Source organism: Chelon labrosus, assembly GCF_963514085.1.
Source record: "Chelon labrosus genome assembly, chromosome: 22".
Lineage (NCBI taxonomy): Eukaryota > Metazoa > Chordata > Actinopteri > Mugiliformes > Mugilidae > Chelon > Chelon labrosus.
The window spans coordinates 810,276-828,024 of NC_140355.1; the positions used below are offsets into that span (position 1 = coordinate 810,276).

Sequence of the window (17,749 nt, forward strand, 5' to 3'; positions counted from 1 at the left end):
CTACAACCAACTACTCAGAACAAAAAAGACAGATTAATCGATTTTAGAAAATAATCGTTTGCTGAAGGCATACTTATATCCAAAAAAATATGTTTTTCTTGTTTGCAGTATTGCTAAAAATCACGTGTGTGTGCCTGTGTCTCTGCGTTTGTGTCTGTGAGTGAGTGACATATATGACAGCTTTTCCTTTTATGCTGGGACACAAAGTTACTTTAAAATTGTCATTCAGGAATTTATATGTGGCTGGGGCTGTGGGCTGCTACTTGTGTAGCACCCGGGGAGCAGTTTGGGGGTTAGGTGCTTGCTCAAGGCACCTCAATCATGGAGATGGGGGGATGCGAACCTGTGACCCAAACCTGCTTCTGTAACCACTATCGTACAGCTCCTCCTTACTGTGCTCCAGCTTCCTGTACAGAGGAACGGTCTAATGCGCTGTTACCAACACTGACAATTAGATGGAGTACACTGTTGCCAGTAGTATTGCTACAGCGCCAACACAATTTGAGAATTGCAGTAGTGTAGAGCTGTACAGAGGTGTGTTTTGTGTTTTTATGTTTGATATTTCAGTACATCAGTAAAATGTTTTTAAAGACACACTGAGCCACCATTTCAAGTGTGCAGCATTTTCATCTACTGGTTGTGTGATGTGTGAATGCATGTGTGTATCTGTATAACTGGTCTGCTGTTCAGCAGTCTATAATTGTATCTGACCGCAGTGAAGGTTACAGTTAAGAATGAGCAGACAGAATGCTTATTGGTTAGGGTTTTAAAATGCAAAAAACACAGGCTTAGTCCCACTCTAATACTGAATATGTCACATTTGTCTCAGGGGATGTCACTTTGTGGGTGCATTTTGACAGGAACCAAGTGGAATATCTGTCTGTGGTCCTTTCACTAAAAATCTCTAAATTTTGGTCTGTTTTCATATAGTCTATTCTGGATGTACGCTAATGAACAAAATATGGGGACTGTTAAAGCCACATGCAGAGTGTTAGATGTGACACTGCAAAGCACATATAAAGTCCAAAGAAAAAGATGAGCTCAAAATGGAATTGAATTAGTTAATACCATTACTACTGCTGCCTTTTTGAAATATGCAATGAAAAGCTCTTAGACTAAAAGAAATAGAAACTTACTTTCAATATTAGCTATATGTGATCAAACCCATTGGTTCTGTCTCTGCTGGAAATGCAACAGACAGGATGCTTAGAATTCTATAAATGTTTCTTGGATGTTATGTCTCCAGTTCTGACCCTAGTATTCAATGATAGTATGGCCACTTAAGCACGTTACATACTCCACAAGAACAGAGAAATCTGTTCTCTCTCCCAGGTCTGCAAAAACAGAATGACATCATTCTTTTCTGGCAGCCCTAATTTGGGAGTTTAGAAATTGGAAGTGGGCATGGTTAATGCGGAAAAGCGGAAAAATTGCCATTCCCACCCTTTTCTGGTTGTGCAGTGGATAGTTTTGAGGAGCAGCTGGCCGTGGTCATGAAATAATATGAGAACCTGTTTGATACATCTTGTAAGGAATACAAAGACACACAAATGGCTAATAATTCGTGGAAAGAGGTAGCCTGAACTTTGGAGTTCGTCTTGAAGTATAAATGACCTGGCCAGAATGAACTTTGTTCTTGTTCTTGCCACCTCGAGAAAACGAACACATTTCTCTGTTCTTGCCCAATATGTAACAGCCTTCAGTCTAAGTATCAAATTGTATAAGCACAGCTGTTATTTTCCTGTTACCAAAACAGGTAAAGACCATTAATAAATGAGCAATTTCCATCTTTTCCATCTAATCATGAATTTATTTAGAATACAGGCTGCATCTCTGCAGTACCCAGCTTTTGCATTCTTACACGATACTGAAAAAGCATTCAGCAGGACAGTGTGGTCACAATAGACCAGTGCATAATTTATATGTCTTTGAAGGTTCTCAGTCATCCAGGTCATGGTATATCCAGAAATGTTAAAGAAAGGCAGCTGGACAAGTTCAGTGTTCTACTGGGTAACTTTTGGACCTGGCATTCATGTGGATGTTACTTAGACATGTACCACTTACCTAGACCAGACCAGACATCCCCACTGCATAGCAATGACACTCCTTGATGGCAGAAGCCATCCCCAGCAGCATGCAGCCTGACATAGTCATACACAAAAAAACTGTTTAGGAACAACTCAAAAAACATGCAAAATAACAGAGTCTGTGCTGAACTGTCTGAAAGATGTGCAATCATGGATGGATGCAAACTTTCTTAATCTAAATAAGAACAAAATTAAGGCTTCTTAGTAAAGTGAAGGCTTACCTCACGCCTTTATTACCTCTTACTTAGACTACTGCAACTCTCTGTATATTATACTTGACCAGTCAGCAATATGTCGCCTGCAGGATGTGCAGATTGCACCAGCTCATCTTTTCACAGGAAAAAAAATTATGTGACCACATTACACCGATACTGGCCTCCAGATCCGATTTATAATTGTATTACTTGTTTTTAAGAATCTGAATGGCCAGGCACCAACTTACTCCTACATCACCATACTCCAGCCAGAGCACTGAGGTCAACAAACCAACTGTTGTTGGTTGATTTATTTATATTTGTTTTGCTTGTACAGCACTTTGGTCAACTGGGGTATACAACTTTGACTTGACTTGACTAGAAACTATTATGCCCAGTCAAAAAAAGATGGTAATGTCAATTCTATGTCAATTGTCGTGTTAAACCTTTTTTGCATACATATACTTATATATTTTTTATGCGTCCTGTTTATAGTGTTTTTATTGCTTTTGTTGTGTTTATATATCTTATTTTTACCATTCATCTCTACTGTGCATTCCTCCTGCCTGTCTGGTCCACATGATAATATACCTAATCCACACTATATGTCCAACCCACACTTTTAGATGTTCCCTGGCTGGTATATACTGTATGTATGTGGATCTATGTGATTGATGGGCCTAATGCCAGAGTTCTTGGACAGGAGGCAGCGAGACTTCGATTATTCTTTCCGCTCTCCTCACTACCCTCTGCAGGGCCTTCTTGTCTGCCACCGTTGAGCTGGAGTGCCATGAGGATATTCAGTATGTTAGAACACTCTTCCCCACCCCTTTATAGAAGGTTGAGAGGGTGCTGGTGGGAAATAAAGCCTGCTTCAGTTTCCTCACGAAGTACAGTCTCTGCTGGGCCCATTTCTCAACCTCTCTACTGTAGAGCCACTAATGCAGAGGGGTGTGTGCTCAGAGTAATTAAGATGTTATTACCAATATGAATGACTGTGGTCTTTCAGTCAAAAAGTCCAGTACCCAGAGACAGGTGACAGTGTTCAGAGGAAAAGGAGTTTCTCTGTTAGTGTCTGGGGGATGATAGTATTGAACACTGAGCTTTCTTTATGTCTTTATTTTCCAGATGGGTGAGTACTGTGTGTAGAGTGGTGGATATTGCATCCTCTAAGGTGTGATTAAAACAATGAGTTGGTTTGTTTACATTTTGAGAAAAAGCCAATTGAGTCTAATAATGAAGTAACTGCAGACCTGAGGCTGTCACTGACAACATCAACATGGATGTTAAATGTTAAATGCAATAATGGCCTTATGTGTTTTAAGTACAAAATCACATAAAAAGAGCAGGTGGGCGATATACAACAACAAAATGATTTGGGTTTTGTATTTTCCAGTCTGGATGAGCAAGACTAAGAGAAAGACTTTAAAGTGATTTAAAGCTTTGTTTAGTTTTAAAATTTAATTAAATTTATAGATGAAGTGGAAGATTGCTGCCTCTCCTCCTCCTCCTCTGTTTGTGTTTTGAGGGATGTGAGAATTGCTATGACTGGGTGGTGTAGACTCATTTAAACTAACATAATCATCATACTGCAGCCATATTTCAGTCAAACTAAATAAATTTTCTACTCTTTTGTTATACCAATGATTTTCTGTAGATTTTTATTATGTTCCTATAAATAACTCCTCTTCTGTTTATTTTTAATTTAAAGAATCTGGGGGGAGACAGAGCTTTTCTGGAGTTTTTTTTTTTTTTTTTGGGGGGGGGGGGGCAGTCCTAGAGAAGCTGCAAAGAAAAACTGCAACTCTGTCTCCTGGCCTCAACTCTGGACTGTCATGGTTTTGGAGATATCAGAGCTGCACTTGCCAAAGTGGGATGGATGTCATCTCTCCTAATCAGACCAGGCTTTCCCCAGAAAGTGTTCCAAATATCTATGTAGGCCACTTTATTTGATGGATGTGATGACTTGTGGCTAAACATGTCATCACTTGTCAGATCTGGCAAGAAAATTAAAAAAAATGTAAACCTAGGGGAAACACTGCTTACCATAAAGTGAAATAGGTAGATGAAGTATACTCCAGTCAGGCATAAAATTATGACCACCTTTCCCAATATTGTGTAGGTCTCCCTTGTGCCTCCAAAACAGCTGTGACTCATCAGGAGAATGGACATGGGCCTTCTGAGGGTGTCCTGTGGCGTCTGGCAACAGAATGTTGTTGGGAGGGGGTGCCATCCCACAGATACTTGATCAGTTTGGGATCTAGTGAATTTGGAGCTCAGGTCAACACCTTGTGCTGTTCTTCATGTCTTTTTTTAGTTGTTCCTAAACCGTTTTTGTGTGTGTGTGTCTGTGTCAGGCTGCATCCTACTGGGGATGGCTGCTGCCATTAAGCAGTGTCATTGCTATGGGGTGGGGGTGTCTGGTCTGGTCTAGGTGGGTGCTACATGTATAAGTAACATCCACATGAATGCCAGGTCCAAATGTTTCCCAGCAAAACATTGCATTGTCAGAAGATGGTCAATGTTCTTTATTTCTCCTGTCAGTGGTTTTAATGTTATGCCTGATCAGTCTATGTAAGTCTGAGTCCCTTTCGTCCCCAGAAACCATGGTGCATTTCCCAGTTGACACATTTGTGCTTGGGGGGTTGCTGTCTTTTTGGGAATACCATGGTTCTTTGCCTCTATCTAACTATTTCTCATCTTTTTTGCTCTTTGTACAGCCTCAGATGCTTCCTCATCCTCCTCCTCCTCACATTGGCTTAGAGGTTTTGTGGACTTCTCTTTCACCATTGAGCCTCAGGACATGGTGACAGTACGAGGCAGTGTGCTACAGCTCGACTGCCAGGCACACTCAGATGCGTTGGAAAGACCTCTTACCATCGCATGGCGCAAGGATGGTGTGCTGCTTAGTACAGTGGTTGATGAGCGGCGACGACAGCTGGGTAATGGTTCACTGCTGGTCCAGAATGTAGTTCATTCACGGCACCACCGGCCTGATGAGGGGGAATACCAGTGCATTGCCACGCTGGATGGACTGGGAAGCATTGTAAGTCGGACAGCAAGGATCACTGTGGCTGGTAAGAAAGTACTATTGCTGTATACAATTAGTGGTATAACTGTTACCTAGTATGTTTTTCTAACAGCACAAACAATGTACAATTGGGGCAACTGTGGCTTATTAGGCAGAGTGGGTTGTCCATGAACCAGAGGCTTAGCAATTCGATCACTGGTACATGGACCACATGCAGAAGTGTCCTCATGCAAGACACTGAAGCACAATATGTCACTGTTGTGTGAATGTGTGAGTGCTTGTGTCAATGACCAATTACCATGTCTACAAATGTGTAGCGATCAGCTATCAGTTGAATTAAGCTGTCCCTCATCCCCATTTCTCTGGTGAAGTGCTCTATCTTGTTGTGAGAAAATTCACAGTTTGTATCGCTGTCTTTGTGAGGACATTGACATATTGCATTTCCTAACCCCTTAACCTAACCCTAACCATCTCAACTAAGTTTCTAGCCCTAACCTAATTGTAACCTTTACCTTTACAGACACTAACCTTAACATTAGGGCTGGGCATTGCTAATCTAAATTACTGACACACATCAACTTTCAAGCATGGTGTCCATTTAAAAAAAAATTAATCCAAGGATTTTATGAATTAATATCGGATCTTTCAAATGAAAGAATGAATGATTTGAATCAGAAAAAGTGATTTTTTTAAAACCCTACTAACCCAACCTTAATCACTGACCCACAAATGAAATTTGGAATATAGCTTTTGTTCCCAATTGCACCAACCATCCCCATTAACTGGTCTTGAGCCTAGCGTGTGTTCCTGAAAGTACCATAAGTTTAGATTGATCAGAAGAAACACTATTGAAGAATGAACAGCTGAGAGATAAGAGAAAGGGAGAAAAAAGAAAGCAAGGAAATTTTGAAACTAATACTTCAGAAACTACACAGAGTAACCTTTGAAAGAAAACATCACAAATTGGCACTGTAGTGTATTTTAATGAGAAGGTCCATCACAGTAAGCCAAGCACTGGTGAAGAACCCTGGGTGGACAGTAGGAAGTTATAAGAAGGCAGTTGATAAAGAATTTCAGACTTTGTTTTTATAGTCTAAAGGGACCATAGGTTTGTTAGTAAACTTTTATTTGACATAAGTGATTTATAAAGAGTTATTTTTTTTTTCAGAGAGGCTGCAATCTCTAAGGTATTTCATCACTTCATTCATTGGGTTTGAGTATGTTGGTGCAGGTTTCTGTTTCTTATTGAATAAGATCATTCTTCATGTCAGCAGTCTCAGAAATGAAGGTCTATTCTGTTTTGTATCCTGAAGTCAGAAAAAATATTTCTACAATAATCTGATATCCTCTCACAGCTCCAGAACATATAATCTAATACTGCTGGTGCAAGCACACAACGTTCAAATGAAGGGTTTAGATGCGAAAATATTTTGCTGGGTTTTTGTTTAGACCAGTGCAAATATGTTCTACCATAAAATGTAAAAGACCATGTCCCATCCCCATTTATTTTAATTCTGAGAGGAAAGTCTACAAACCTCCTTATTTTATTTCACCAGCCAAAACATTTTGGATATTGTAGTTTTTTTAATCATATTATCCAAACAGAAATCTGAACCATGGCTGAATGACTTTACTTGTGCTGTCTTATGAGAATTCAAGACAGCTGAATGCAAATGGAAAAGGAGTATCTGAGTGGAAGATGCAGCTATCTTTTGACACTATAAAGGACATCGGTTGCAAATGTTAAAAGCAAAAAAGATGAAATTACATTTTTGATTATATTACTTAATATAACTGCAACAACCCCCCTCTCCATTTATTTACCATTAAGGCTCTTCTAATAACCAGGTAACTAAGAGAGGATGAGGTAGAACTGTAGGCAGGGGGACATCAGAACAGAGGTTGCTGGGGTTCAGTGGTGATGACTTCTGCTAGATCCAGCAGGAGGGTGACAGGGAGTAACAACTCAAGATAAAACTGGAAGTCAGATAGGAGGAATGAATTTGGAGTAGGTTGGAGGTCTGCAGGGAGGGCAACTTGTTCTCAGACTTCAATAGTGTAAGGAAATTCAACAGGGCCAGGAACTCTCACAAACAGCAGAAAAATATGTGGCAGAGAGATCAGAGCACTGCAAGTTAAGAAAGTACATGCACATAGACAAAACACAAGCAAATTAAGAAAAAGTCCTCATCAATATGACAACACGTGCGTAGCAAATGCTCACAATACAACCGAAAACGAAACAGAATGCAAGTACTTGACCGTAAGAAGTGATGGAAGTTTTATGCCTTTTTGAATTGTTGACATTTCTTTGCTTATCAGCGGTGTTAGAAATCAGCTGATCAGTTGCTTTTCTTATTATCTTGTTTCTTATTATCATTCTCTGAACAACTCAATTACTTTATGAGCATTTTGCTTATTAGCTGCCAATTCAATTTTGAAAAGTTATGCTGATGTTACATTAGCTGTCTATAATGTTACTTTCAGTTGGGCTATATTGCAGTGTTGTGAGAACTTCATCTTCTGTAGTCGCTTGTCCTGTAAAGGGTCGCGGGGATGCTGGAGCCTATCCCAGCTGTCATTGGGGCGGCTGTGGCTCAGTAGGTAGAGCGGGTTGTCCACGAACCAGAGGGTTAGCAGTTCGATCCCCGGAATGTGCCACATGCCGAAGTGTCCTTGAGCAAGACACTGAACCCCCAGTTGCTCCCAGTGCGTGGCGCTGGTGTGTGAATGTGTGTGTGCTTGTGTGAGCGAATGGGTAGATGTGTCTATGACTGTAAAAGCGCTTTGAGTACCAATAGGTAGAAAAGCGCTATATAAAATATAAAAGCAATGGCGGGGTACACCATAAACAGGTCGCCAGTCTACCGCAGGGCTAACACAGAGAGATAGATAACCATGCACACCTACGGCCAATTTAGAATCTGTTGTGAGAACTTGCAATGCAAAATTTGTTTTCATTTTGATGAAGACATTTTCTTAATTTGGTACTTGGAAGCTTTTTTATAAAAAGCTATTTTATAAAACATAAAGAAGTATGACACAGGTGCAGATAGTCAAATGTGTTCCTGGGGCCAAAATGGGCAATCTGAGGCTGTTATAGGTTCTTATGAATAACTCCTGTTTTGTTGTTGAGGTGGAAAGAACAAGAACAAGAAGTTTGTTCTGGACAGGTCACTCATACTTCTGTAGAACTTCTGGGAAGTCTTCATAGGGCCTTCCTACTGCAGCATTTTGACACACGCGCTTAGCATTGTGGGAATCTGTCAGAAGCAACTGCACAATGACAAGCACCTTTCTTTTTTAAGGATGTCTGCCAATCGTTTTGACGACCTTGACTGCTGTTTATTCAGCATGCACCCACACACAGTATGTCAATCTCTACCCAGGAGAGATTAGCGCTCACACTGCGAATATTAGCATCTGCGAGTTCACAGAGCAGTATGGCCGCTAGCTACAAAATGGGATCGCCAACTGTGTGTTCAATTGTCTCCAACGGCTGATCCTCAAAACGATACATTGCATAACGGAAAAAATGTGGGGATGACAACAATTAAAGAAAAGAGGGGAAGATATAATGTGGTCATCGGAATGCTGGAGAGGACAGACTCTTTTAAATGTGTATGCACCCTTTGTTTTGTTTTTTTGGACATTTTACAGAAAATTGAATTACTGATAACAAAAGCCCAGGGTTTAGTGATATGTGGAGGTGATTTCAATTTAAGATTAAATCTAAACTCATCCATACTCAAAGGACAGATGAAACCAGAAGTTCAAAAAGAAATATCTGAAAGAAAATGACAGTGGGGAGGTATTTCCCATAATGTTGTGGGACATGTGTAAAGCAGTTCTGAGAGGAACTGAGGAGAGAAGAGAGAAAATAATAGCAAAACTGGCACACCAAAAGAAACTCAGAGAGGGAAAATTAAATAAATTAGAACAATAACTGAGAATTCTGGAGAGGCAACATAATGACAATCATGAACTAGATATCAGACAAAAGATTAAGGCATTTAAGGAGGAAATTATACAATATAGAAATTTGACATTCCTTAGACAAAGAAGCTATGAAATAGGGAGCAGGTCGGCTAAATTACTTACAAAATAAAGAAGCAACACGCAGAGGAAGTGATACACAAGATCAGAGATCCAGAAACTAAGCAAGTGAAATATACAGTTATGGACATTCATAAATGCTTTGAGAAATACTGCAAAAACCTGAACTCTCATCAGAATCAGAGGGAAGATAGTTCACCAGATACATTACTACATGCATTAAAGCCCCCATCAATCTCCAACATTGGCTAATGTTTCATTTTCATGGAAAATTGGTTCAGACTATACAAGCTTTATATAGTAAACCAACAGCCAAATCAAAGTCAGATTCATTTGAATTGGAAAGAGGATGTCGACAAGGCTGCCCTATGTTGCCACTCTTGTTCGCCTTGTTTATAGAGCCCCTGAGCCAATGGATTAGGTAAAATGAGAGAATCCATGGAATAGAGATGGCACAGAGTGAACGTAAGATGTTATGTTATTGCAGATGATATATTAATATATTTGGATAAGCCAAACTCTCCTGTCCAGAATTGTTTAGAATCTTAATAGAATATGGATTACAATCAGGATATAAATTCCCAGGTGTTAATTTTTAAATTTTGCCTCTGCCAATTCAATTCAGTTCAATTCAATTTTATTTATATAGCGTCAATAACAATACAAATCGTCTCAAGACGCTTTACAAAAACCCAGCCTGAAACCCCCAGAGCAAGCCTGAAGGCAACGGTGGCAAGGAAAAACTCCCTTTTAACAGGAAGAAACCTCGAGCAGAACCCAGCTCATATGGAGGGACCCATCTGCCTAAGGCCAGCCGGGTACAGACAGAAGAAAGAGAGAAGAGAACAGCAAAGAGAGAAGAGAACAGCAAGATAAACATACATCTGTCATAGATACACATATCTGACTAAAGCGTACATGTGGAATCTTATGATACAAACTGATGATGTTACATGACAGTTTGAAAATTCCAATCAATCAGAGATGATCTGAAAATAATCTGGGAATCAGACTCAATGAAGTACCTGGGAATATATATTCCAAAGAACCTGGACAAAATTGCACCGATCAGTTACGATCCACTGATTTCAAAAATTAAGTCTTAATTGTCCAGATGAAACTCACTGTCCTTTCTAGGACTAACACAGAGAGTAGGGTAAAATTAACACTCTACCAAAATTTTGTACTTATTCCAAACCATTCCTGTTGTTTTCCTTAACAAAAATGTTCAGGAATAAGATAAAATGATTTTGAGATTCATTCAGCAAGGGAAAAGGCCTAGAAAAAATATAAGGCACTTCTGCTGCACAAAGAGAAGGGCGGTTAGGGTTACATCCCTCTGCAAGCTATAACGGGAGACAGAAGACTAATTAGTTACTTACGTGAAGCAAACCCATAGATAAAAACTTCACTTAGAATCTGGTTTGACATGGTTAGAGGAAATCGGTCAAAAGAACTTGATCTGATAAGATGGATAGCATATGATTCAGAATTTATCCTCAACAGTCTTGATACCATATTTAAAGATTAGGAGGAAATGGGGCTTGGAAAATACAGTGACCTCTACACTGAGGGAAAACAGAGAAACTTCCAAGATTTAAAAGACCAGCATGGTTTAACAAATCAAGAGTTTTACAAACTGGACATTACATTGAGAAAATAATAAAAATGGAGGACTGGACTGTGACATACTCAGGTGGCTTGAAGGTTGAAGTCAGATGCAGGTCAAAAGATTATATCAAAACTATATATTGGTCTGCAGAAACTAAAAAGGGAAAACACGTCATATATAAAGGAGAAAAGGCGATTTTACCTTACACTTGGACAAATGGGAAAAACGAATTGCCAATCAGTGGAAAACTACATGCTCTTTGCGTTGGAGGCAATTCGGATGGAAAAATGCAATAAGGTTTTGTAAAACACCAGCACACAATCCTTTCCATCGAAAGACACTTCATGTTGGAGGGCCCGCCACAAAAGCAAATCATTATCATACGTTTTGGATATGCCCAATGCTCCTGGAATTTGGGGTAAAACATCTGATGCTCTTAAGGGCTTTAGTAATAAATATTAATAAATATACGTTTAATATTCTGTTAATAGCCAGTTAGAAAGCTCTCACCCAAAAGTGGATGAAATTAGAAACTCCCTCAGTCGAAGACTGGACCAACAATGTTTTTGTAATGGAAAATTAACATGACCTTGAGACTGGAAAAAGCCAAGTTTGACTATTGCTGGAAACCACTACTTGAATATACAGTATATCCTCTTATAGATCGGACTTTGGACAGCCTAGCATTATGGAAACATATGAATAATTTCCCTTGGTTCAAAGCTACTTAAGTTACGTTGTTAGTTGATATTGTTAGTAATTGTAGTTGAAATTAGCCTGAATACTGTTGTTTCTCCCTCTATGAGACAGCTGACAGAAAATCAGTTGGTAACAACCTTGATAATTAATAAATTGTTTCAGACAAAATGCCAAGAAAACTATGTGGTTAGAACTGGATCTTATTGTTCAGTCAATACTGTTTTACTCAACATAATTATTCAGTCAATATATTTTGCAATTAGATACATTTGGTTAAGGTTCTGGTAGTTGTCTGATCCCAGAAGACTGGAATTTGGCTTCCAAACAGCACGCGCATCTAAAGCTATTAGCTTAGAAAGCGGTTGTGAATGCTGATCTCAGAGGAGTATGTAAACATTAAAATCTTACACTACAAACAAAACTTCAAAACTATTGCTTCTCCTACTTTCTGGTGTGAAGTAAATATCCAAGCATACTGAAAACGGCATTAATCATCACAATCTTACGAGTAAGCTATTTGATATTAGATATTAGATAGTCTTCTAAAACATGTCATTTCTCTTATTTGTATAATAAATTCAATACTACTACTTGAATACCACAGTTTAATAGGCCAAGAGAAGAGTAATTCTGCCAGAATCTTGATAAAATGGGCTTTTAGTTTTCTAAGAACACTGTGTCAGAAAGCTCAGGTCAGGGCAGAAGGAATAAAAGAACATTTCAAATGTTAAATCATACAAACCTACTGTAAAAAACTCAGATCAACAGAGGAAAAGCAAAAGGCTTTTTATTGAATTCCTGACGTCACTGCACATTTTGGTTATAGTACCAACAGTGCAGAACCTTTAACTGCCCCTGGCTGTGAGAGTAATTGACATGTCCATCCACAGTCCCTTCTTTCACCACTTCTTTCAATAATGAGGTAAAGCCAAATGCTAATATGTGTTTATTCTTGCCACTAACCGTTTTCTTTTTTTGGTTATATTCCTTCCTTTTAACACATAGTTTGTTGTTATCTTGAGCATCAGAAGCTTGTATTCTCCCCAAGTTTGTCGGCTCTGTTTCTACAGTTGCTCCACCTTCTGGTGGACATAAAATGCAACACTAGGTGTGCCAGTGTGGGAATGTTGCCATGACATCAGATTAAAACTCACTCTGCAAAATGCAGACAGATTTCCCTGAAACTGACAGGCTTAGTCACCATTGTTTCAACACGTTTGGCAAGGGCTTGAATGTAACATTCATTTAAACGTAAAGGTCACATAATACAGCTTTAATATCCCCAAACTCTGGCAGCCTTGTTGACACAAAAACATGCCGCAATAACCCACATGGGTCCTTAATAGAAAAGTTGAGTTAAGTATAGTTTATAGTTTTATGTATTTTAATTGTGCCAATGTGCTAAACTGGAGTTTCATTCCTTCCCCCAAGGTCCACTGAAGGTAGTGGTCTCCACAGAGTCTGTGTCCTCTTTTGTTGGTGACACGGCCCTGCTACGCTGTGAAGTCTCGGGTGACCCAATGCCAGTCATCCGCTGGCAAAAGAACAGAGAAGACCTGCTGCTATCATTTAACTCTGACTCCCGTCTTGTGGTGCTGCCATCAGGCTCACTGCAGGTGAGCCAAGTCCAGCCAACAGACTCAGCAATATACCGCTGTCTGGCCGAGAACCCAGGCAGTACCAGGACGGGGGCAGATGCAGAGCTCAGAGTGCTCCCAGGTAACTGATCAAACAGTAACATAATGAAAATATATCACTGAAGGTTTATTGATTCACGGATGATTGGCACTTAACTTGATACCACACAGTTCAGTTAAGGTGCACATGCGTCCATTTGTATAAAGCAGCTGCTGAGGATAAAATAATTTTTTGTCAGGTGGAATTTTTACTAATTTCTGCCCAATGCTGGATGATTCTTTGAAAATTAAATGTGATATAGTGAATACATAGCATGTCAGATGTGCATCTGGGCTGTGAGAGAGCAGATTTTCCCCAGGTTGTGTGGAGCCTGTCAGTCACTGATGATGATGCTCATTTTTTGTCCAGATATGCCACTTCATACACTGCCATAAATCAGATTACAGCTCAGACTAGTATGTCTATAGTATGTTAGTATGCTATATTTTGATTGTTAAAATGTACATGTATATGTATACACCAAAATATAAAAACAATTGTGCAAGTTGTGCTACGGGCATTTCAGGTGCTCCACTATTTCTTGATTTGTCTTTTTTCAATCTCTCACCATATGTCCATATGTAGCTTGAATTATTTTTCTTCTCTGTAATTGTTCCACCTCTATACTGACAGAAAATGATCTATTTTTATCCCTTTCAAAGACATGGAATGGCAGACACAATGCAGTGCTGTACTGAACTACTGAAACTAAAGCTACTACTTTAACTATGCTTTTGCCGCATCTAAGCAAGAAAGCACTGTAATGCTTTATATTACCCTCTCTAGTATAAAGGAGGGCTTTAATCTAGTTGTAGATGGGACTGTTTATTTTCCTCTTGAAAAGCTTTGTAAACCCCTGTTTTTGCATCCCAACCAATTTCTCTGGCAATTGTGGCTACTCATGTGCTCTACTAGAGTTTGAATATTTGCTATTGGCATTTTTAAATATCTACCAATGACAGCAATCACTTAAATAACCTACACAAGGCTGACATACACTGTATATTACTTATACAGTATACTGCAATAGATCTGTCTATCCTTAAATCTTCAGTGTCCTACATGCCCCCCATCCGTCTTTTTTTATCCTCCTCTCTTTCAGAACCCGAGAAGATGCGGAACCTCCAGTTCCTCCAACACTCATCCAAAGTAACAGCTCTGCTGGGAACAGATGCTTTGCTTGAATGTTCCGCCTCTGGATACCCGACTCCAAGCATCCAGTGGAGGAAAGGAGAAGAAGGGATCCACAGTTGGTCTGTCTCTCTGCTTGTTTGTTTTACTGTGTTCATACACTATACTGCCAAAAGTATTTGCTCACCCATCCAAATATTTGAATTCAGGTGTTCCAATCACTTCCATGGCCACAGGTGTATAAAATCAAGCACCGAGGCATGCAGACAGCGTCTACAAACATTTGTGAAAGAATGGGTCGCTCTCAGGAGCTCAGTGAATTCCAGCGTGGTACTATGATAGGATGCCACCTGTGCAACAAGTCCAGTCATGAAATTTCCTCGCTACTATATACGTATTCCACAGTCAACTGTCAGTGGGATTATAACAAGGTGGAAGCAGTTGGGAACGACAGCAACTCAGCCACGAAGTGGCAGGCCATGTAAAATAACAGAGCGGGGTCAGCAGATGCTGAGGCTCATAGTGCACAGAGGTCGCCAACTTTCTGCAGAGTCAATCACTACAGACCTCCAAACTTCATGTGGCCTTCAGATTAGCTCAAGAACAGTGTGTAGAGAGCTTCATGGAGTTGGTTTCCACGGCCGAGCTGCTGCATCCAAGCCATACATCACCAAGTGCAATGCAAAGCGTCGGATGCAGTGGTGTAAAGCACGCGCCACTGGACTCTAGAGCAGTGGAGATGCATTCTCTGGAGTGTCGAATCACGCTTCACCATCTGGCAACTTGATGGACTAATCTGGGTTTGCCGGTTGCCAGGAGAACGGTACTTGCCTGACTCCATTGTGCCAGGTGTGAAGTTTGGTTGAAGGAGGGATTATGGTGTGGGGTTGTTTTTTCAGGAGCTGGGCTTGGCCCCTTAGTACCAGTGAAAGGAACTCTGAATGCTTCAGCATACCAAGAGATTCTAGACAATTCCATGCTCCCAACTTTGTGGGAACAGTTTGGGGATGACCCCTTCCTGTTCCAACGTGACTGCACACCAGTGCACAAAGCAAGGTCCATAAAGACAAGGATGAGCGAGTTTGGTGTGAAAGAACTTGACTGGCCTGCACAGAGTCCTGACCTCAACCCGATAGAACACCTTTGGGATAAATTAGAGCAAAGACTACGAGCCAGGCCTTCTAGTCCAACATCAGTGTCTGACCTCACAAATGCGCTTCTGCAAGAATGGTCAAAAATTCCCATACACACACTCCTAAACCTTGTGGAAAGCCTTCTCAGAAGAGTTGAAGCTGTTATACTGCAGCTGCAAAGGGTGGGCCGACGTCATATTAAACCCTATGGATTAAGAATGTCACTTAAGTTCATACGTGTGAAAAGGCAGATGAGCGAATACTTTTGGCAATATAGTGTTTGTATGGTTTGTGGCAACTTAAGAATTGTGTGTGAACCTATGTTACGAATCAGGGAAGCTGAGGAGTATTAGAAGTCACACTTTGGTTTGACTTGTTGTCTGGCGGACATTGTTGATCCCTGTAGTCTTAATTATGGACAATAAATTAGTATAATATTATAATAGACTTACTGTATGCTTTTATCATCACAGGTGGGTGAAGATGGCATTTCTTTTGTAAGAGTTTAAAACATGTGAAAGGAAAACGTAAAAAATATTTGTCTTTTCCATGTTAATGTCTCTCTGTCTCCCTTTAGGAACAAAAAGTACTCTCTGCTGGGGGGAAGTAATCTGATTATCAGGACTGTCACTGATGACGACTCTGGCAGTTACAGCTGTACAGCTGCCAACAGGAACTACAACATCACTGCACATGCAGAGCTAAGTGTACTAGGTGAGAAAATAAATGATTTTTTTGATAGTGACAGTGGAGAGGTCATGATTACATGGTCATATAGAATAAAGGTTGGAGTACAATGATTATTATCCAGTGACTCTGATATTCATGAAGTGGTTTTGTTGTTGGTCATGGACTGAATAAAGAATACAGTCATTGTCAGCACTGACCCTTATCAGTATGCATACAGGAGGAACAGGTGTTAGACTGCTCTGTCAGGATTTCAGTTCGACTTTTAATACAATCATGCCTCAAACACACACACAAACTGTAGACACTTGGGCTAAGGCCATCATTATGCAAATATCCCTTATGGGCTAATATCCTGTTTAAATGAAACAGAGTGCAAAATACAGACAACCCCTAACCCCTCACCACTAAGCCCCAACCCCTAGCCCCTAACCCCTAACGCCTGTTTGGATTTGCGACTGCTCCTTGGCTGCTAGTGGATTCTTGCAAAATTTCCTCAAGGATTCTGATGAACTGAAATGCCTGAACAGCTATTGATTATTTCATTAGAAGCAGTTAACTTTAAGATGTTTATGTTATAATCTCATTCAGTCTACATATCGAATACCAGAAGATGAGCAGGGTTAGGGTTAGGGTTAGAGGAAAGAGAGCCGGAGTGCCTGGGGTTGGACCATCCAATCTCTGGGGCAGAAGTCGCCGAGGTAGTGAAACAACTCCGCGGCGGTGGAGCTCCGGGAGCGGATGAGATCCGCCCTGGGTATCTCAAGGCTCTGGATGTTGTAGGGCTGTCTTGGTTGACACGCCTCTGCAACATTGCGTGGACATCGGGGGCAGTACCTCTGGAGTGGCAGACCGGGGTGGTGGTCCCCATTTTTAAAAAGGGGGACCAGAGGGTGTGTTCCAACTATAGGGGGATCACACTCCTCAGCCTCCCCGGCAAGGTCTATGCCAGGGTGCTGGAAAAGAGGGTCCAGTCGATCGTTGAACCTCAGATCGAGGAGGAACAATGCGGTTTTCGTCCCGGACGTGGAACCATGGACCAGCTCTTTACCCTCACTAGGGTGCTGGAGGGGAAATGGGAGTTTGCCCAACCAGTCCACATGTGTTTTGTGGATCTGGAGAAGGCTTACGACCGTGTCCCCAGGAGCATCCTGTGGGGGTTGCTCCGGGAGTATGGGGTGGATGGCTCCTTACTAAGGGCCATTCAGTCCATGTACCAAAGGAGTGCGAGTTTGGTCCGTGTAGCCGGTAGTAAGTCGGACCTGTTCCCAGTGAGGGTTGGACTCCGCCAGGGCTGCCCTTTGTCACCGGTTCTATTCATAATTTTTATGGACAGAATTTCTAGGCGCAGCCGGGTGGGGGAGGGTGTCGTGTTCGGTGATCGGAGGATCTCGTCCCTGCTTTTCGCGGATGACGTGGTCCTCTTAGCTTCATCGAACAAC

The 17,749-nt window shown here is 40.8% G+C and overlaps 1 protein-coding gene across 1 annotated transcript in view; it reads left to right on the forward strand.

Annotated features, from left to right (window-relative positions):
- dcc (DCC netrin 1 receptor) overlaps positions 1-17,749 on the forward strand; it is a gene marked incomplete at both ends in the record, with an annotated part of 112,538 nt that overhangs the window by 23,809 nt on the left and 70,980 nt on the right. The window contains 4 exons of the mRNA XM_084572799.1: positions 5,002-5,358; positions 13,111-13,398; positions 14,459-14,609; positions 16,198-16,334. Coding sequence (XP_084428925.1) covers positions 5,002-5,358; positions 13,111-13,398; positions 14,459-14,609; positions 16,198-16,334 — 933 coding nt within the window. The remainder of the gene's footprint in view (positions 1-5,001; positions 5,359-13,110; positions 13,399-14,458; positions 14,610-16,197; positions 16,335-17,749) is intronic.